Source organism: Anopheles merus, chromosome 2R, assembly GCF_017562075.2.
Source record: "Anopheles merus strain MAF chromosome 2R, AmerM5.1, whole genome shotgun sequence".
NCBI lineage: Eukaryota > Metazoa > Arthropoda > Insecta > Diptera > Culicidae > Anopheles > Anopheles merus.
The window spans coordinates 28,455,935-28,475,372 of NC_054082.1; the positions used below are offsets into that span (position 1 = coordinate 28,455,935).

Sequence of the window (19,438 nt, forward strand, 5' to 3'; positions counted from 1 at the left end):
AATGGTTGGAATTGGGAAACAGACAAGCATGTGAGAAACTGTCAAGGAGTTTATCATGCCGATTGGAACACACGCATACATAGTTAGGAGACTAATAGCGTTCCACCACGTGAATGAATTTCAACTACAATTCCGCCCAAAAGTATGCAATTCCCAAAGCGTCACGCCTTCCGGTATGCAATTTGCCGCCCAATGTTACCTATTTCACACAGTATGCATGTTTCTCTTTTCAAAACACAAACATCCAACAAACACACACACACAAACTCTCGCATCCAAGTAGCTCAGTGTATTTACTTACTTGGTCAGTGTACCACTATCGTACCGGCCGGTGTAACGTCCCGCATCCCGCAGTGCCGTCGGGGTGAGCAGCGAGCTGCTTCTCGTCTCGTATGGCCGGATGGTGCGGGATGCTGCCGTGGAGGTGGTGGTGTTGCTGCTACCGCCGCCGCCGCTTCCATAGTTATCCGACGCGGACAGTGTGTTGGTGGAGGAGGAAGACCCGGTCGTGGCCAGATTGCCGTAACTCGCCGACCCATCCCGGGGCCCCTGGTGGTGGTCCTTGAGCAGATCTAGCGCAATCGATGAAGAGGATGAAGCGATGTTAGACGATCCGTACCCGGCGGCCACAAACGACGACCGACGTCTCGGTGCGTACGTTCCGTACGGCGACGGCACGGCCGTACTTTCGTAGTAGGTGTTGCGTGTGTATTTGTGATTGCTGGTAGTGTTGTTGCTGCTGTTGTGGTTGTTGTTCAGTAGGTTGGTGTAGGTTAAACCGTCGGTCAGGGAATCACCGTCGTCGGTGGTTAGTAGCCGCGACCCAGTACGGGACAGTCCCGCCAGCGTAGACTGTTGTTGTAGTTGTTGTTGTTGTTGGGGATGGTGGTGGTGGTGATGGTGGTGATGGTGGTAGTGTGGTGGCTGTTGGGGCTGTTGATAGTCGCCGGCCACCACGTCCAGGCTGCTCTGGCGCAGCCGGGCCGCGCTTCGGTTCGGCTTCACGCCGAGGTTCACCATCGTCGCGTACCCCCGATGCTCGGTACGGCCGACCGTCGCGTAGCCCGCCGTGTCGTACTTACCCACACCGACACCGTAGGACGACGACTCCTTGCCCGGGCGGTTCAGAATGTAGGAGGAGGAGCCGCCCCGCGACAGGGACTTTTCGCGCACCGTCGCACCGCCACTGCCCGCCCCGTAGTACCCGTAGCTGGCGCTGTCCTTGGCGTGGCCGGCGGCCGTAATGTTGCTACCGCTACCGAGCCCGCCCCCCAGACTGCTGGCGGAGGCCCGCTTGGCCGGCTTCTTCGTGTCGTTGAACCGGGTGTAGAAGCTCTTGCGCCGGATGCGCTCGATGACGCTCTCCGCGTCCGGATCTACTGGGGAGGAGACAGAGTGTAGTAGTGGTTGGTTCGGGGTTAGTAGCCGCACCGAGGAGTGGCGCCGGGACGCGGGCGACACGGACGAGGAGTGGAGCGGGTGACCACCCACCCCAGTGCCGTCGCCGTGCCCCATCAGCTCGTCCGAGCAGACCGACCAGCTGTCGAAGTACAGTTCGCGCTCCTCCGACGGCGATAGGAACGTGCTGGAGGAGTTGTCGTCGTACGGGCTACTTCGCGAACCAGACGAGTAGTTGGTAATGCTATCGTACGACGGTGTCAGTGTGCTGTAGTGATGGGAGAGGCTGTTGTTGTTGTTGATGTTGTTGCTATACCCGCACGGCGAGGTGGCCGCCGTCCCGGCCGCCATTTCGCTGGGGAGTGGGGGCGGATAGCTGTAGTTGTTATTGCCACCGGCAGGTGCCGCCGCCTGTGCTATGCCGTTACTAGTGTTGTTGTTGTTGTTGTTGTTGTGTACGCTACCGTTTGCAGTGTGGTTGGTGTGACTGGAGGGGATCTTAGTAGTGCAAGCGCTTAAGCTAGTTTTGCTAGGGTTGTTGATGTAGTTGTTGTTGTTGTGGTTACTATGGTGACCGTGGGGTAGTAGCGGTTGCTGTGTCGGGATGTTACTGAGATGAATGCTGTTGGCCTGCTGCAGGCGCTTCAACTTTTCCGTCGCGGAGTGTACGGCCTGCTCCAGGTCGATGGTAAGCGCCCGGGCCCGGCCCCTCCGGTCCGTGTCTTGCGGTGGAGGAGGCCGCTGCACGTGCACACTGCACGCGCCACTACTACCCGTCCCGGTGGTGGTGGTTTGCGCGTGCATCAGACACGCTTCCGGCGCTCCGTTGGCGACGCCATTATTGTTACTAGTAGCCGCGGTAGTGGCGCTGCTGCCGCCGGTATCGGTGATAGTGGTGGTGGTGGTGCTGCTGCTGCCGCCAGTGCCCACCGCATCGCAACCGGGACAGCCGTACTTGACCGGTATCTGCGACTGGTACGGATCGGGCTGTGGCATCACCTTAAACTTACGCTGCTCGAAATCACCTCCACCGTCCAGAGCGTCACCACCGTTCGCTAGCAGACCGTCGAGCTGGTGCGCCAGCACGGTGTCGCTTCTTGCCCCGCCGTACGGCTTTTTGCGCGACAACGAGGGCAGCAGCGAGTTGGTGTTGCGCATGCGGGCCTGCCCCGCCTCGATCGGCTGCATCATCAGGTCAGGCATCGTCACCGTCGTGTGGTCACCGTCGTCCAACGTCGTTCGGCCCCCCATCAGAATGTGGCTAGATGACTTGGTATTAAGAAGACGGTGATGATGGTGGTTATTGCGTGAATCTTTCTCAATTTTCTTGAACAGTTCCAGTACCTTGGTGACGCCGCAGCGATTGAACGTGCCCGGCATCTCCTCCACGCTGACGGCGCGCTTGATCAGCTTCGACTCGGTTACCTCCGGCAGCTTCGGTCCGGCGGACAGCTCGCGCAAATTCCTGATCACCGTGTCGATGCGTGACTTGCGGGCCGCCCCTCCGGCCGCACTCTTCGCGATGGTGCTGGAGCTGCCATCGGGTGGCGTCTTGTCCTCGCCGGTGCTCGCCGCTTTGCCGCCCTTCTTTTTATCCTTCTTGGGCGCGTTGGCCGTCTCGGTCGGTTTGCCTACCAGCACGTCCGGCGTAACGCCGTCTACGATCTGCGTAGTGCCGGGCACCATCACCGGGACGGCCGTGTCGGGCAGGGTTTCTCCTGATGTGGTGGAGGTCGTCGTGGCGGCTGCTGCCGCTGCTGCCGCCGCTTTCTTTTCCTTGCTGCTCTTGCTGGTGTCGCGGAACTTTTCAAACCGCTGCCCGATGCTGGCCAGAAAGCCTTGCTTTGGTTTCTTTTCGGGTGATTTTGATTTCTCCTTTGATTGCTTCTCACCGGCGGCGGCGGTGGCGGCATCAGCTGCCGTTCCCGCCGTACCTTGCTCCTTGATGGTGACGGTTTTGCCGACCGTTTCTTTGGTAGTTTTCACCGGTCCGGCGGCTCCATCGGCCGGCATCGTGGTGGTGGTAATGACCACCTTCCCGTTGGCATCGGTCGTTTTGGTAACCTTCTTCACGATGCGGATAACTTTCTTCACCTTCTTGGGAGGACTGGTGGCGGCCGATGGTCCATCCACCTCCTGCCCCGGAGTACCCAGCGTTCCGTTGGTGGCAGGTTCGGCTTTTGACGTTGGTGGCGCCTTCTGCTCACTGGCAGCATCCCGCTCACTACTGGCGGGGGATTTAAGCAGCTTCAGTTCCTTCGGTGGCGTTAGCTTGGACGAGGGGAAACTCTTTGGCCGTGCCAGTTTACTCGCCGTCGTACTCACACTCGCTGTGCCGTTCACAGCCGCCGTTTGTGTCGTTTGGGTCTCGGTCGAGGGATCTTGCGTCACGTTTGCAGGGGAAGTTGCACCATTAGCACCTGCTTTCCCATTCACCTCAAGCGCAATGTCACCACCCACGGACAGCTTGGCAACTTCTTGCCCCGGCTCTTTGTAGGGATAAGACTTGGGGCGCATTAGTTTGGATTCCTTCTTAACCACTGGCACAGAGGGGTTGGAGCCTTCCGACGCGTCCGTTGGAGTTGAGTCCAGTTTCTTTACCTTTTTCACCACCGACGTGGTTGCGGCAGCTTCACCGTCACCTCCCGATGTTGTGACTCCATTTTCTGCCCCTGTCGTTGTCTTCTTCACTACCTTCACCTTCTTTACCTTTACGATCTTTTTCGTTGGACCAGCTGCAGCTGCCGATTCTGTTGCAACAGTGCCGGAAGTACCTTTCGTTTCGCTAGGTTCGTTTGTCGCCTGGGAGGCAACAGCTTTCTCATCCTGCTTTCCCTCACACTCTGTGCATCCGGGCAGCTGGCATTCGCCAGTCCCTGACCCGTTCGATGTTACGATGGCATCGCCACCGCCTCCACCGCTCAACAGCTTCGACATCTGACTGCCAGCTGCCAGCGAGGTCATGTTGGTGAGATCTTGCAGCTGCTCCTGTAGTATCGACAGTGTCTCCTCCGGCGTCCGGTACCGCTGTTCCGGCTGGCCTTCCGGCTCGAGGTCGCGCGAACGCGAAACGCTACGCCTACTCCGATCGCCGATCGGTGTCACCCCTCCGTCGTCGTCCGGTTTGCCGTACTTCTCCAGGAAGTAGCTCAACCGATCGGTGATCGTATCGTTGGCCAGCTTTTCGCGCCGCTGCTGCCTACCGGTGGCACCCTCGCGCAACGTCACCCCCGATCCGCCCGATCCACCGTACGGGGAGCTGCGAGGGTCCCGCTCGGGCGGATCGGTTGGTGCGTCCCGCTCTTTCGGCGGCGTGTCGAAGAAGTCGGGCCGCAGAAACCGGGACAAGCGCTTGGTCGGCGCAGCGGTCGTCTCGCCACCCGCATTGCTGCTGGTGTAACGGAGAGTTGATGGTGGTGGTGGTGTTGTGGTTGTGCTTGTAGTGAGAGCGGACCCGGTAGCACGTGTCAATGTGGTGGTGGTGGTGTGTGGTGAGAGCGCCTTCCGTGTGTTGCTGTCGTAGTCGCGCACAAACGAGGACATACCGGACGAGGAGTCGGCACCGGCCGCTGGAATGCTCGTACCGTACGGGGCGTACTTCTCGTACAGTGGCGCTGACGTTTGGTAGGCCGGCGGGGGCGACAGGATGTCGCGCGGTTGACTCCCTGCCCGGCGACGGCTGAACTCACCGACGCCGCCCGTCGCTCCGTAGTCGGCCGTTGCATCGAGCGATCGATTGCCCGAGCTGTTGCTGTAGCTTCGTCTGTACAGTCGCTGGTTAGCTGCCGCGGCACCCGTTGGCAACGAACCGGCCCCTGTGCCTCCTCCACCACCCTGCATGGACAGTGTGCGGGACAGTTTGCGGGCCTGCTGGGGGGGAAGCTGCGCCAACAGTTGCTCCTGCACGCGCTGGGACAGGGCGGGCGTTATACTGGACAGCGTTTCCAGATCGCGCTTCGACAGTCGCAGCTGCGACAGATCGAGATCGCGCAGATCGAGATTTTCCTCGCCCGTGCCCGGGTCGCCCAGGCCACCATTACCGCCGCCGGTCATCGTCGCGGCCAGTGGCTGATGGCGGTAACCGTTGCCATTGGTGCTGAGTGTGCTGGATATGCTGCTTTCGTCATCGTTACTGCCCGCTCCACCACCACCACCACCACCGGTACCGCTGGATAGGCTGACGTCGCGACTGTCACTACCGGCCGCCCCGCCAGTACCGTTCGCGCCGTACGCGGCCAAGGATGCCAAATCCTTGTAGAAGGAGGAGGTGGAGCTGGGGGCAGGGTTAGATGAGGCGGGTTGATGATGATAGCTATATCTATTGTTATAACTACTGCGGATGCTGTTGCTGCTGCTGTTTGGTGGCACTGGTGGCGGTTGCTGATGATGGGGATGATGGTAGTGGTTTTGGTTGCTGTTGTTATTACTATTCGTTACATGATTACTTTGTGTTCTGAGTCTAGTGCCTGGAAGAGATGAAAGTGGTGTAGAGAGAGAGAGAGAGAGAGAGAGAGAGAGAGAGAGAGAGAGAGAGAGAGAGAGAGAGAGCCATGGGTCATGAGGATGGGTGATGCACAGAGGATGGGAAAGAGAGAAAGGAAGGGCATATGGTAGCGATCGGGAGCCAGCGGAACACGTACGGATTTTTGATTTTGGTTTAGATTTTGTATGACCAGGATTAAGAGAATCGGGAAGATAGTATAAAGAGAGAAAGAGATAGAAAGAGAGAAAGAGAGAAAAAAGAGAAAGAAAAAACGAATACAGTTCGCAGGTAAAGGGAATGGCAAAATTTTGCAACAGTCAAATCTACATAAATTTTGATAATTTTGTTAAAGTTCGGTTTTTTGTTTTGTTTTGCATTGTTTTCAAGTCATGAAGGCCTGGAGGACACGAAATCACGGATTGGGAGAAGAGTGCCCGGTGTGTTTCGCTGTTGATGATGGATGAAGGGTAGGCAATTTTAGCGGCCTCACCAAAAGCAGCAACCGATGGGACGTGATCGTCAATCATGAGCAACGCGTGACGAAATCACGTGACGGAGGGAGATTAAAAGCCAGAGTGAAGGTGTAGGTGTAGTATGACGAATGCAATGTAGATGATGAACTGATGCTAGAGATAGCTAGAGAAACAGATCCTTTCTATCGTGACTGGGGTCCTGGAGCGTCCTGTATCACGTGTGCGTACGTACCTGTGTGGCGTGCTTGGCTACCTTGGGATGCGGGTTGTCGACCGGTGTCGCGTTGTCGGCGACGGTGACATTGAGTTACGCTCATGCGAGCCAGCCAGCCAACCAGCCTGCCAGCCAGCAACAACAACAACACTAAGGCCGAGTCGTTTACTGAGATACTAAGCATATCGGCAAACTAACTAACTGTTTTAAAACGATCAACTAAGCGCATGCAAATAAGAAACGGTTAGACACGGGGTAGGGTAGGAGGTTGAACACAACACACATGCAAACATAAACAAAACATGCAAATTGTCCTTTAAAAAGATTCGTAAAATATATTATGGGTGAGAAAGAAAAATGATACAATCTGTTTCGCATTTTATATCGATTTTTTTTATTTCGCACAACTCACTTTTGCTAACTTATGGACGCAAATGAACGCATTGCAATTCAAGAACCATCGCTTTAAATGAATGGGTTTTTTTTAACGAATCAAGTTCTTTCCTATTCGCTGTCATACAGACATACACACATACATACATAAACGAAAAAAAAACTATGAAAACTAGCAAACGTGGACGCTACATGGACGAGGGATAAGGCTTGATCGTTTAAATAGGTTATTTTTGTTTAACAACAAGAGTGCCTGGATGGTTCAATGGTAAGCGCGACGGCTCCTTTTAAGACCGAACGTGGTTCGATTCTCATCGACACTATGGGGGACTTGATGATATGATCCCCGGTAGTAAAAGCACAAGGAATTAATTCAATAATACACGCCGGCGGCATGTATAATAAAGTACATTTGTCGTTACGCTATCAAGAAGAAGAATTTAATGCGCGAGACTTTTTAAAACTGAATAATAAACATAAATTAAACAGATTCAGATTTTCCTGACCTTTTTTTGTGTAGAGAGTATACTTTACTACTTTTGTTTTGGTTTTTGTTTGGTAGTTTTACTATCACTTGTTCTAATATCAGTAGGAACGTTTTCAATTCCAATTGCAGTTAGTGTAGGCCACGTGGAGGTTTTAGTGTATTGGGCTGTGTAGGATTTTGTTGGTTTGTTTGTTAAACACGTGTTTTTTTATGGCAAGCAAAGCAACAATCATAACACAGCACGTTAACTGTTCTTGCAAGTTTTAGTGTAATTTTTGTTTTTGCTTTACTTCTATGCTGTTTTCTTTTTCTGAGGTTGTTTTGGTTTTTGATTCATCTATTTTAAAGTCTACTCTTTTCTTAGTTTGTTTCTGCACACAGCGCAAAGCGATTTTGCTACAAAGTAACTACATGTTACTATATGGTTTAGCTGTTTTAGCATTTTACTGCATGATCGCATAGTAAAACGATCCAAATACTATATCACTCACTAACACCGTTTGGTATGGTATGGTTATTAGGAAAATAAAAAGTCGATCAGTGTGTTTGGACCTATTCAGTTGATGTTAGTCATGGCAAACGAGAAGGCATCAAGTGGGTATGTTTAGTAAGAAGTACACAAGTAAGGCATAGAAGGGTGCTGCTGCTGCTACTAGTGTTTACTAAATTTGTTTTTGGTATATATTCTTCACTGCTTTAGCTATCATTTGTTGAAAAACTTTCTTCTTTTTTAAACCATTTATCTCTCAATATCCCTCTCTGAATGCTTGATACACGCACTTCCTGGACAGCTGCTGTGGTAGATGTTTGCCTCAGTTGTTGTTGTTGTTGTTGTTGTTTGTAGTGTTGGAAGAAGTCGTTGTAGTTGAAGTAGGACTAGCAGTAGTGGCTAGGTTTGTCGGTGAAGTAGTGACCGTGTGGGTACTACTACTTGCACCGGCTTTGGGTACATGAGATAACGTAACGCGGAAACCCACTGCAATCACATAAAAAAAGAATAACACGCAACCATGAGCACGGAATGGATACAAGTAGCAGTAGTAGTTGTAGTAGTAGAAGAAGTAGTGTGATCATTGCTGATACTGAGTGAACGAACCCCAAAGGTACAAAAACATGAAAAAAATGATTAATGCAACAAAAAGAACCGTAGATACAGAACAGAACGGAACGAAATGGACGAATGCTAACTTGCGCATGGTGCTTGCGTAAACGGAAAAGGATGCTCAGAGCTTAGTAATGGAACGAACACATGGAGCAGAGTTGTATGATATGGAGTGGGGGCGTGACGCCATGCTCAAGATACTATGATAATGTTGTTGTAGATGAATGGTGTTCAAGGTTGAATTACGATGAAAACATAAATGCGAATCTACGTACACGTGTTGCAGTGATATTATGCTTTTTCTTTTGTTGTGTTTAGCAGCAAGGTTTCTTTGTTGTTGTTGTTGTTTTGTGTAATTGTTTAAGCTTCTATGCATGATTTAGTTACATTAGTTTTACCGTTGAGCACAATGTTGATCAAACTTGTTTTAATTTAGTTTACTAATGTGTTTAGTTTCTGTTGCTTGTCCTTCTCTACTCTTGTTTGCCACAGTGTGTTTTGTTTTCATATTAGTTTTTCTCTTTCTTCGTATTGTTCATTATACACTATCACCTTCATACAAAAGCATGTTAATAGTAAATAAATAGTAATTCTTTTTATGATTTAAACTATTTCATTGTTAGAAATTCCATAATGCAAATTAGTTATTCGCGCTAAATCAGCTTATCCATCTTTTCCGTAAATGATATAGCCAAAGTAACAGTAAAACTATCCAAAAACCAAAACATATAGATTTCAACTTAATCTTTATATTTCTTCCTGCAGTTACAAAACCGTACATAAATCAGGATAGAGTTTATAAACACACACACATATTGCATTCTGGTTCGATGAGATTTTATAACATAGTGCAAGACACAGAAAACATTAAAAACAAACTTAACTACACACACAAAAAACACACACATATACGCACAAATATCACATACGCACATAAATAAAGAAAAAAGAGTAAATATATAGACAAATGGTTAAAGTTTGACAGAGAAATATCTTCGGATTATTCGTTTGAAAAGTTGCTTCTATTTCATCTATTTATAGGGATTTTTTTCGGAATAGAGGAGTCCGCTCAATGCACAAAAGCTACACAAAATCCAAAATATTTCTTTAGTTAACCTCTCATCTCAGTGGGGGCATACTAGAATCACTAGTTAATAATATCGGTTACATCAACCTCTCTTTCGTTCTTGTCAGCTTTGCTGTTTCCGATGCTGTCTGCCAACTTTAACCATCCGTCCGTTTTGTGCTTTTGTGTTTGGAGCATTGTGAACGCTAGTAAAATGTAAAAGAACAATGTTTCCACCGCAATCGATCGATTAACGTGTTTGAAGTAATTGTTTCAATGTAAACCGCTTTGGAAAATTTAGATACAAAAAACAAGGTAAATTTTCATTCTCCTAACTGGTCAGGAAATGGGGATTTTGCTACTGTTGAGAGCGTGAGAAGGACACTAAACAAATATTTTAGATTTACACATTGCTTTTTGGCAGAACGGAGAAGAAAAGTTAAGAGGGTAAAGTAAATGTGCAAGAAAACATTCAACTAGGGAGAAAATGGAACGAGCTAGCGCGAAAGGAACAAACAAAGAGGAAAAATAAAATAGTTTCCAGAGGGGATCGGGAGGAAAAGAAAATGTTGTTTTGGGCGAAAACTATTAAAAAAAAAAAGAAAATGTGTATTTTTTTTTATTTCAACAAACATTATTACTTTATTTAATTGACAGTGTAGCATCATTCCGTTCAATAGTATAGTTTCGCTTAAATAACTTATAGTCATTTATCTCCCCCATCTCATCAGCACCCCTGTATTGATTTGTTTGATTTGCGTTTATGGTTTTTTTTTGTTCTGCTCTTATTTTTATCTCCTACTTATTTTTGATGTAGTTGCTGTAGTTGCAATAATGTTTCATATTCCTGCTCTTAGGTTTATTTTTTATTGTTGTTGAAGGTATTCTGCTTTGTTTCTAGACTGTTTACTCCCTTTTATCAACTCTCATTTTATCGATGAAGGTTGGAACATTTATCTTTTCCATTTTGTCGCGTGTTCAGTTCAGTGTGTGGGCGTGTGTGTGTGTGTGAGTGCAAAAATAAAAGTAATAATATATTCGAGAGAAGAAAGAACAACCATAGTACAAAAAATACTCCAAAAAACAAAACAACAAACACTTCTACGGCACTACAACAATCAAAAACAGTGAATAAGTACAGCAACATATCGTATTACGTGTGTTGTAGTAGTGAGAGTAGTGATTTGCCAATTGCATTGCTATTACCGGCTGAACAGGCTAAGAAAGGAAAAAAGAGCGAGAGAGAAAGATATTTCTCCTCCTGCTCCATCCTTGTAGAGTGTTGTTGATAGTTATAACTGGTATTTATTGTTTGTTTGTCTTTGTTTGGAGTGTGTTTGCAATGCAGTAATGTGTTATCGGTTTGTAACAATGTTGATGGCAACCATATCTATTAAGTGAATATTATCAGTATTGCTATTAAAAAGGAGGAATAAAAACAAACAACACTACCTTTTTTCGCTCATATGTTCGCAGTCACTAGTAGTAGTAATAGTAATAGTAGTAGTAGTAGTAGTAGTAGAAGTAGTAGCAAATTGTATGCTCGATTGGTTTTGAAAATCAATAACCTTAACTTATAACAGTCATTAAAAGCTAGTGCACGGAAAAAAAACACGGTTAATTTCTAGAAAGGGGCTCTGAACGGAAAATGAAGAAAAATAACAAAGACTTGTAAAAGCGGATCACACACGATTCACGCACGCTGCACGATGTGATGAATGATTTTCCTTTTTTTTACTTTCCCTCTTCTGTATCGTCGCATCGTATTCTCATTTCATACGCACATCTGCCCTTGTTCGCTTTGTCTAATTCTCTGTTTTTGTGTGTGTTTTGTTTCTATTTTTCTTTCATTTTTACCAACTGTATTGGAACGCGCGAGGAAGTTGCAACGAATCTTCTCTTACTAGAAAACATACCCACACAGTTTCCTTTTGCTTTGTATATCGCTCAAAAGAACAGGCGGAAGGTGCAAAACAGTATAAGCGCAGCAATGTATGTTTGTATGGAGGAGAAGAATTAAAACAACACGATAACCAAACAAAACTCACATCACACACTAATCCATTGGGAAGTGCTAATGTAAAACGCATGATAGAATAATTGAAACAGTAAAATCGAAACCCCTCCCCGTGACGCTGCTGTTTCGTTGTTGCGGTCGCTTTTTTTTTACAACACTTAGCTCGCTAAGCTAAATTAAGACAGGAGAACTAGAAGTTGCACAAAGGAAAACCGTCAAAGTACGTATTTAAACCGATTCTTTGCTTCGCGCCGGTGAACTTGTGCTTCTAAAGGTTGCAAATACGTAAGGGGGGTTGGTAAGGGGTGGTGAGGGTGTGGTTGGAAGAACGCACGCGTTGTTGAGATTAAAAAAATAATAAACAAAAAGGAAATCGTTAAGATAGTCAAAAAAACCCGGTTGAATGCAAACCATCAAATCCGTGAAGTGAGTGCTAACGGTGATGACAAAAAAGGACAGCTAAAGAGTATGCGCGACATGAGACGGGAAGAGATGAGCTCCCCAATTATGAGAAAGGGAGTCGATTAAGTTGGCAATTTAGAGCGATAACATTGAAAAAGAACATTGAAACAGCAGGTTGGGCAGGCGGGGATGGGTGTGCAATAATAAAAAAAAACGTCTCTCGGCTCTAATGACAACCTACTACTTAAAAAGGCTACTATATTCACCTCTTGGAAGTGTGGCTCCGCTACGCGAAAACATTGAATCGATGTCCGTGCTCAGGTCCCGGGACATGCTGTGCCGCCAGGCGTTGGCCGCACTGCCTCCGTCGGCGAGATTCCTATTAGATATTAGAGGGAAAGAGAGTATGAGAGCTGAATTAGGGCAGAACGGGGTTCGTTACATCAGATGACGCTTGAATGGAATCGAGAACACAAAATATTCAAACGGTGAAAGAAATCGATGGAAGATGAATGAACTGTCAATGTTTATAGACCGGCACAGATACGTTTAGTTGAACAACAGACGGACGGATAATCACAAACCTTTGCTTCGTATGTCACTCGCTTCTACTTAAAGTAGGTTTCGCTAGAGTTTAAAGTGTGTGGCAAAACTTCTATCAAACGGTTACGTTTTTAGAACGGTCCCAAAAGAACCTTCCGTTCACTCCCGAGCTTTAGAATATAACTAATGCTAACGTCTCCAAGATAAGTGGTAAGATAGGCTCCCCCATCAACTCAACATGCCAACACATACCTGCCGAACGGATCCTGATGATGCCAGAACGGTGCCTGCGTTTGGCGCAGATTGCTCATGAAGCGTGACGCCGGGAAGCGCGGTGAGTTGACATCGTTCACATTCAGACGATTGGTTAGTGCACGAACCTGGGTGGCGGAAACGTGGGGGGGAAAAAGGGTCAGTTAGTTGCAATTGCCATGCGCCAGGTTTGACTGTTTTTGCGCTTACGCGAGACAGCAGCGTGGAGAACAGGTTTTCCGCCGTCAGTATTTCAAAACCATCGTCGTCGTCCTCCTCGCCCGAGCTGGCCGAATCGTTCGGGTCCGCCGTGCCCCTCTTCGATGGTCGTGTGCTCCTGCAAAAGAAGTAAGGAAAGCATTCAGGACCTGTTGGGCGTTTGTGTGCGATGTGGCGCGTGAAGTTGCAACGCACCTGAGCCGATGCATCATGTGGAATTTCGGCTCCTCGGTATCACTCTCACGTCCCAGCGAGGTATGCCTGTTCAGTCGTGGGAAGGACGTAATGTCGCCCGGCTCACCGTCATGCTCCGACAGCAGGGAGCTACCAAAAAAAAAACAAAGAAAAAAACATTACAGTTACAAGACCACACCTGGCACAAAGTCCCCCAAACGCACTTACCCCAAACGGCGCGGTCGGCCAAGGCGCGGCTTCATACCGAACCCAGCACCGGCCGCCCCGGGCACACCGGTCGAGGACGCGTTCGATTCGGACGGCTCCAGGCTGTTGGCACGCGGCGTCACAATACCACCGCCCTCGACCGCGATCGGTATGATGTACTCCCGGGGGCTCTTCTTGATCGGCATCGTGGTGCTGCCGCTAGTGCTGACCGTGCCGGACATTAGGCCGGACGCGTTCGTCGACATCGGACCCTGCGAGAGCGTATTGTCCGAGTCGTTCGACTCGTTCGTCGACTGGCGCGAGAGCGATGCGCGACCGAGCTGGGCAGGCGACGGAACGCCACCGTACGCACCGGACGCCGTCCGTTGATATGTGGGCGGTTTTTGCGGACCCGCGCCGGCCGGCTGCTCCTTGCCCTGCGGCTCCAGACTGTTGGCCCGATGGTGCAGATGCTGCTGGTGCTGGTGAGCCATCGGTGCGAAGGCGGGCGGATGCTCGCGTCCGACCGGCGCACTGCGCAGATCCGGCATCTGGTGCTGCACCTCGGTGGAGAAGCGCATCGGCGCGAAGGCGGGTGGTTGCAGCGGTGGCTGCATACGGTGGTCCGGCTGGCAAGGAAAGAAAGCGGAATTGTTAGAATAGAACGCCCAACGCCGAGTGGAAGAATGGGTCGTTTACCTTCGATTGTGCATCGCCTTGCAGTTCGAGCGGTTTGGACAGCTTTCGCCGTGGCAGCGTGGCCGACTTGAGCGTGATTTCGGCGTGCGACGTTTTCGTCTCGTCCTTGGGCGGGCTCGGGATGCTTCCGATCGATACTTCTGCAAGTAAGCAAACAGAAAAAAAGTCAATCAAATAACATCTACACCAGGGTACTGGGTAAGGTAACACACGACGACCACGTACTTCTCGGGATGGACATCGTGTCGCAGCGCGGCTCGGGCGTTTCCGAACCCATGCGGTACGGCTTGTTGATGCCGAGCGTCCCGGTCTTCGAGCGGCCGTTCGCACCGAACGGCATCGGCGGCTTGCGCAGCCGCCCGATCGGGATCGCGTTGCCGATGATTTCGCGCGCATTCTTCAGCTTGCGCTCCCGCTCGCTGTCCTCCATCATCGAGACGCTCTCGGTGCGCGCGCACAGTTGGTCGATCGCGGTCGGCGTGGACGGTGCGGAGTCGTTCGGCTTCGCCCGGCTCAGCATCGCGATCGAGTTCTCCATCGAGCGGCGCGCGTCCTCCAGCGAGAAGCTGCCGACCGAACTCTTCGAATCGCTTTCCTTCACCTCGTCGTCCGATTTGGTCGTGGCCAGGGGTGGCGAATCGGTCCCCTGCTGCTGCTGCTGCTGCTGGTAGGTTGCGAGATTCTTGGCCGAACCGGCAAATGCAGGCGGTGTGCTTGGCGCCGACCCGCCCGACTCGCCTTCGCCGGTGGTCGCGGCCTGCGTGGTGGTGGTAGCCGGCGGTTTGGTAAAGGTCGACGACGTGCTCAGCCCAGTCTTGCGCTCGAACTCCTTCTTGTAGTTGCCGACGGTCGGTACGCCGCCGCCCGGCAGGACAAACTTCTTAAACTTATCCCCGCCACCCGGCTGCTGCTGGTTCAGCTGCTGGAACTTTTCCGCCGTCTCGAGGATGCGCGACTTGCGCCGTTCGGCCGTCCGCGCCAGGCTCTCGTCCGGCAGGCTGTTCTTGCGCTCCACGGTGCTGGCGGAACGGTGCGCACTGCCGGCCAACGGTGCCGGTTCGCCCTTCCGCGCGTTCACCTCGTTGATGGCGGTCGTGAGATCGGTCGTTTTGTTCTTGCCAAACACCTTGCGCACCGTGGGCAGGGGGGCGGTCGACGACGGGACGGCCGGTTTCGCGCCGATTTCACCCTTTTCCAGCTTTTCCAGCTTCGCCCGCACGCTCGAAACGGTTTTGACGGGCGGCGATGAGGGTGGCGGTTCGGTTGCTCCGTTTGCGCCGGCCTCGGACGGCGGTGGTTGGGTGTGGGCCGCCTCCAGCAGCAGCTCGTCGCACATGTTTTCCAGGTTTTGCAGGTCTTCCAGCACTTCCTGCGCTTCGAACTTGCTCTCGTTCGGTTGCGCCGTCGAGTCGGTGGGTTTGGTGGCCTCCTCCTGCGCCGTCGGTTGGACCGGTTCGGCCGCCTGCTCGTCTGCAGCTACTTGCGTTGGCATACGCGCCACGGCCGCTTCCTCCACGTCCATGTCCTCGGGGATGCGGGCCTGGACCGGGGACGGTGGGTCCGCCTTATCCTTCTTCTTGACCGCGCCAGTTGCATTTTCCGTCGAAACCGTCGTCTCGAGCTTGCGCTTCGTCTGCGCCTGCGGGCTGCCGACACCGGCCGCTGTCGCCGCCTCTGCCGGTGTGATGGTGCGCGTGGGCGACGGCATAAGGGCCGCCTCACCGCCCGCCGCCACCATATCGAGAATGCGCCGTTCCGCCTCCGTACCGCCCATCTCGACGATCGAACCCATCGAGTGGCTGCGCTGGATGCGATCCTTCGCCTTCGCGTCCTCCTGCCCATTGCCAACGAGCAGCTGGTCGGCGGTAACCGACGGTGGCGCGAGCGACAGCAGCACATCCAGCCGGACCGGCGTCTGGTTGGCGAGCTCTTCCGCCAGATCCAGACACGACTCCTCGTAGCCCTCGTTCACCCACCAGTGGTTGCAGATCTGCTCGATGTTGGCTCGGTGCGACGGACACACGGTCAGCATTTCGCGGATCAGCGGCGACGCACGGGACGGCTTCTTCGGCTCGAAGTAGTCACCCTGGCTGATCTGCTTCACCAGCCGCTTGAAGTTGGCACCGTCGAACGGCATCGCGCCGTAGACGAGCGTGTAGAGCAGGACGCCCAGGGACCAGCAGTCCACCTCCGGTCCCTGGTACGGCGTGCCCTTGACGATCTCGGGCGACGCGTACAGCGGCGACCCGCAGAAGGTGGCCAGCAGCCGCTGCTCGTCGAACACGTTCGACAGGCCGAAGTCTGCGATCTTCGCGTTGCCGTGCTCGTCCAGCAGGATGTTCTCGAGCTTCAGGTCGCGATGGCAAATTTTGTGCTTGTGGCAGTAGTAGATCGCGGTCGACACCTGGCGAAAGATGCGGCGCGCTTCCTCCTCCGCCAGCACCTTGCGCTCGGACAGGTAGTCGTACAGCTCGCCCCCAGCCGCAAACTCCATGACTAGCACCATCTTTTCGCGGTTTTCAAATACTGCCGAGTAGAGGGGGTGAATTTGTAAAGCAGAAGCAGAAAAAAAAACATTAATGTAAAGGCGATGGAGAGGGAAAAACTTTATCGGAAGCCGCTATTTGTGGAAGCTCTCGAGTGTCATACACAAAATTATCCAACAATTACCCATTGTAATGAAAAACACCCATTGTAGCGAAATCTTCCACCATCAAACAGCCTTTTATTGGGCCTTATAACACCTTCTGTACGAGTCACGCCAGTATTCCATTGGATAGACGAGCCGGCTGCTACAAGGCCGCATACGTGTTCTATTCCCGACGGAGACCGCATCTCCTCGTAGCCTGACTACTGACTTTATCCACAAGGACAACAAGAAGAATTAAACTCTGCACTATATTCACTCTTGCAAATCTCAGCTCAATTTCTCCTCTATCTCTCTCCCTTCCTCGTTATCAGTACTAATCACAGCGTATAGCCAATTTTGCCCGCTATCGTACTCGGGCGGATAGGCGACGTACTGAGCAAAATTAATTGTGTTTGCGTCTCGAGCTCATGCAATTTGCCCTAAGACCTCCGAGCGGGCTTTCATAATTGGAGCAGCGGGGGCCCCCGTTGTGGTGTATAGTTTACTCCTTCCCTCCCTCCCTGCCCTACCTTACCGTAAACGTACCTTCGTAAATGTGTATTATGTTGGGATGCTGGACCGAGCTCATAATCTGTACCTCGCGCCGTATCCGAATGAGATCTGCTTCCGTTTCTATCTTGCTCTTCTTGATCGTCTTGATGGCCACCTCCTGTCCCGTTTCCTTGTTGATGCCGAGCTGCACCTTACCGTATGTGCCCTGGCCGAGCTTTTTTATTATGTCAAATCTGGCGTAAGATAGAGAGAGAGAGAGAGAGAGAGAGAGAGAAAGAGAGAGAGAGAGAGAGAGAGAGAGCATTTGAAATGAACGAACCATACAGAAAACATTAAATTGCAAATAAAAGCAGGTCCCTTCCCCTTTCAAAACTTTAATTAAATCCATCGTTCGGCGAATGGTTTGAACAACTTTTTTGCTTTTAGTTTTAGTGTCGTGGATAGGAAGTTTTTTCCCAAAAAAAAAAACAAAAAAAAGGGAGGAAAAACTTGATTGCTTGCTCCCCTCGGTCAGTACTAACCTCTGGCGCAGCTTTTTCCTATGATTGTTCATCTTGACCGCACCGGTGTTCTCTATGCCGCTCATGATGTTCTCTATCGTGGCCTTCTGTGGCGGGAACTGTTGGGGCGAGGGAGGCATCGCCTCGCCGCCTTCCACCTGCTCGCCTATCACCATTTTGTTGCGAGCGTGTGTGTTGTTTGCTGCTGTGAGTTTTCAGTCTCTATAAATCACACCCACTAACACAGTCACGTCACACACTTTACACACATCCAAACACACACGCGCACACACGTTATTTTGGTCGGAAACGTGCACAATTTTTCCGCTCCCACACTCTTCTTTCGCCGTGGTGTTGCGTGGTACAGCTTCCACCACTACCTAATAGTGATTTTTTTTATGCGAAATTTTCGGCGATGGTGGCGAGAAAACACTACAGTGTGGGGCGTTGCGTTCTGTTTCATAAATATCAGGCCACACACCGTACGGAAGGAACGCTTGCATACAGGACAGACAAACAAACAATGTACAAATTTCACGTTCTTTAGTTAAGCGGTTCCCGTTTTCTTAGTGCTAAAATCTGCGAAATGGATAAGAAAAGATGATTTAGTTTAAAAATGCTCGTACAGAAAACAAGGAAAATGTCTTTAAAACGGTTTAAAATAGACTAGAGAAATAAGATAACGTAACTCTACAAGGTAATGAACTATTCACTATGTACGATTGTTTCCGTTAAAACAATCTTTCCACTTTTTCGTCAGTCTATTTGTCACTTTTTATTTGAACTGTACCGGTTTAGTTACAGATTTCCTCGTTCTTTTCACAATTTGTATTTTAATTTTACTCGTGCACATTTTTAGGAATCTCTCAGAGTGGACAATAATCTATATTTCACCAACTTTCACCAAGGCAGGGTTTGCCGTTTTTCTTAAACAATTTTCTCCTCGAGTTCCGTATTATACGCACTTTGTTAGGTCCTTGAATGATCTTGCACATTCATTTCTACGTAACACAAACAAACACACGCACACACTTAACCGTACGAAGGTCCGTCTGCAGCCGGGGCAAGGACAAACTCACAACTAACCTCTGCCACACAGTTCTGTCACTCGAAACGGGTTTGGCTGCCGGAGCAGACACTTATCGATCGGCAGTTCGATTCTTGATTCCGACCGACCAATCTTCTTGCTCGTCACACTCACTTTCCATTTCACTGCGTACGATCGATCTAATAACTCGTTTATGGTTGACAATCCTTCCCCCAAACTATTTCAATAGCACACCACGGGCGAAAAAGTTTTCGATTGCGAATGATGAAAAAAAAACCCCCACAACTACTAGGCTTGCCGTAAATTCCCATCGGCCGAGAACGATGCTATCGATGGCCAAATGTATGCAGAGCGGGCCGCCGCGTGTGCCGCTGTGTGTTACTAAGTACGGTATAAATAGATTGGTTTCGTCGGCTTCGCCGTCGAAAGCTTTTGCGTGACCGACCGTCGCGTCGCCGCGACGTTACAGACGAGCATCTCCAAATGTTGGCCGCAGTTGGCAGTTGGGCAAACCGCTCTAGCCTCTGCCTGCCATACCTCTCCTGGGGTCTTCTGTCTCCGATGCTCGTCCACTTTGCTCGCATCGCAAAACGCAACGAAATCACAGCCCCCCCCCCCC

The 19,438-nt window shown here is 50.5% G+C and overlaps 1 protein-coding gene across 16 annotated transcripts in view; it reads right to left on the reverse strand.

Annotated features, from left to right (window-relative positions):
• Positions 1 to 19,438, reverse strand: part of LOC121589851 (mucin-12) — a 37,565-nt gene that overhangs the window by 2,192 nt on the left and 15,935 nt on the right. For 12 of the 16 annotated variants that reach the window (XM_041909042.1, XM_041909039.1, XM_041909038.1 and 9 more), the window contains exons 2-11: positions 17,793 to 18,350; positions 17,305 to 17,504; positions 14,355 to 16,655; positions 14,130 to 14,269; positions 13,452 to 14,059; positions 13,245 to 13,373; positions 13,041 to 13,167; positions 12,831 to 12,958; positions 12,302 to 12,414; positions 302 to 5,864 (exon numbers count right to left, since the gene is read on the reverse strand). In XM_041909042.1, coding sequence (XP_041764976.1) covers positions 302 to 5,864; positions 12,302 to 12,414; positions 12,831 to 12,958; positions 13,041 to 13,167; positions 13,245 to 13,373; positions 13,452 to 14,059; positions 14,130 to 14,269; positions 14,355 to 16,655; positions 17,305 to 17,504; positions 17,793 to 17,947 — 9,464 coding nt within the window. In that variant the 5' untranslated portion in view covers positions 17,948 to 18,350. The remainder of the gene's footprint in view (positions 1 to 301; positions 5,865 to 12,301; positions 12,415 to 12,830; positions 12,959 to 13,040; positions 13,168 to 13,244; positions 13,374 to 13,451; positions 14,060 to 14,129; positions 14,270 to 14,354; positions 16,656 to 17,304; positions 17,505 to 17,792; positions 18,351 to 19,438) is intronic. The other 4 variants (XM_041909050.1, XM_041909054.1, XM_041909052.1 and 1 more) reach the window with 4 other exon arrangements.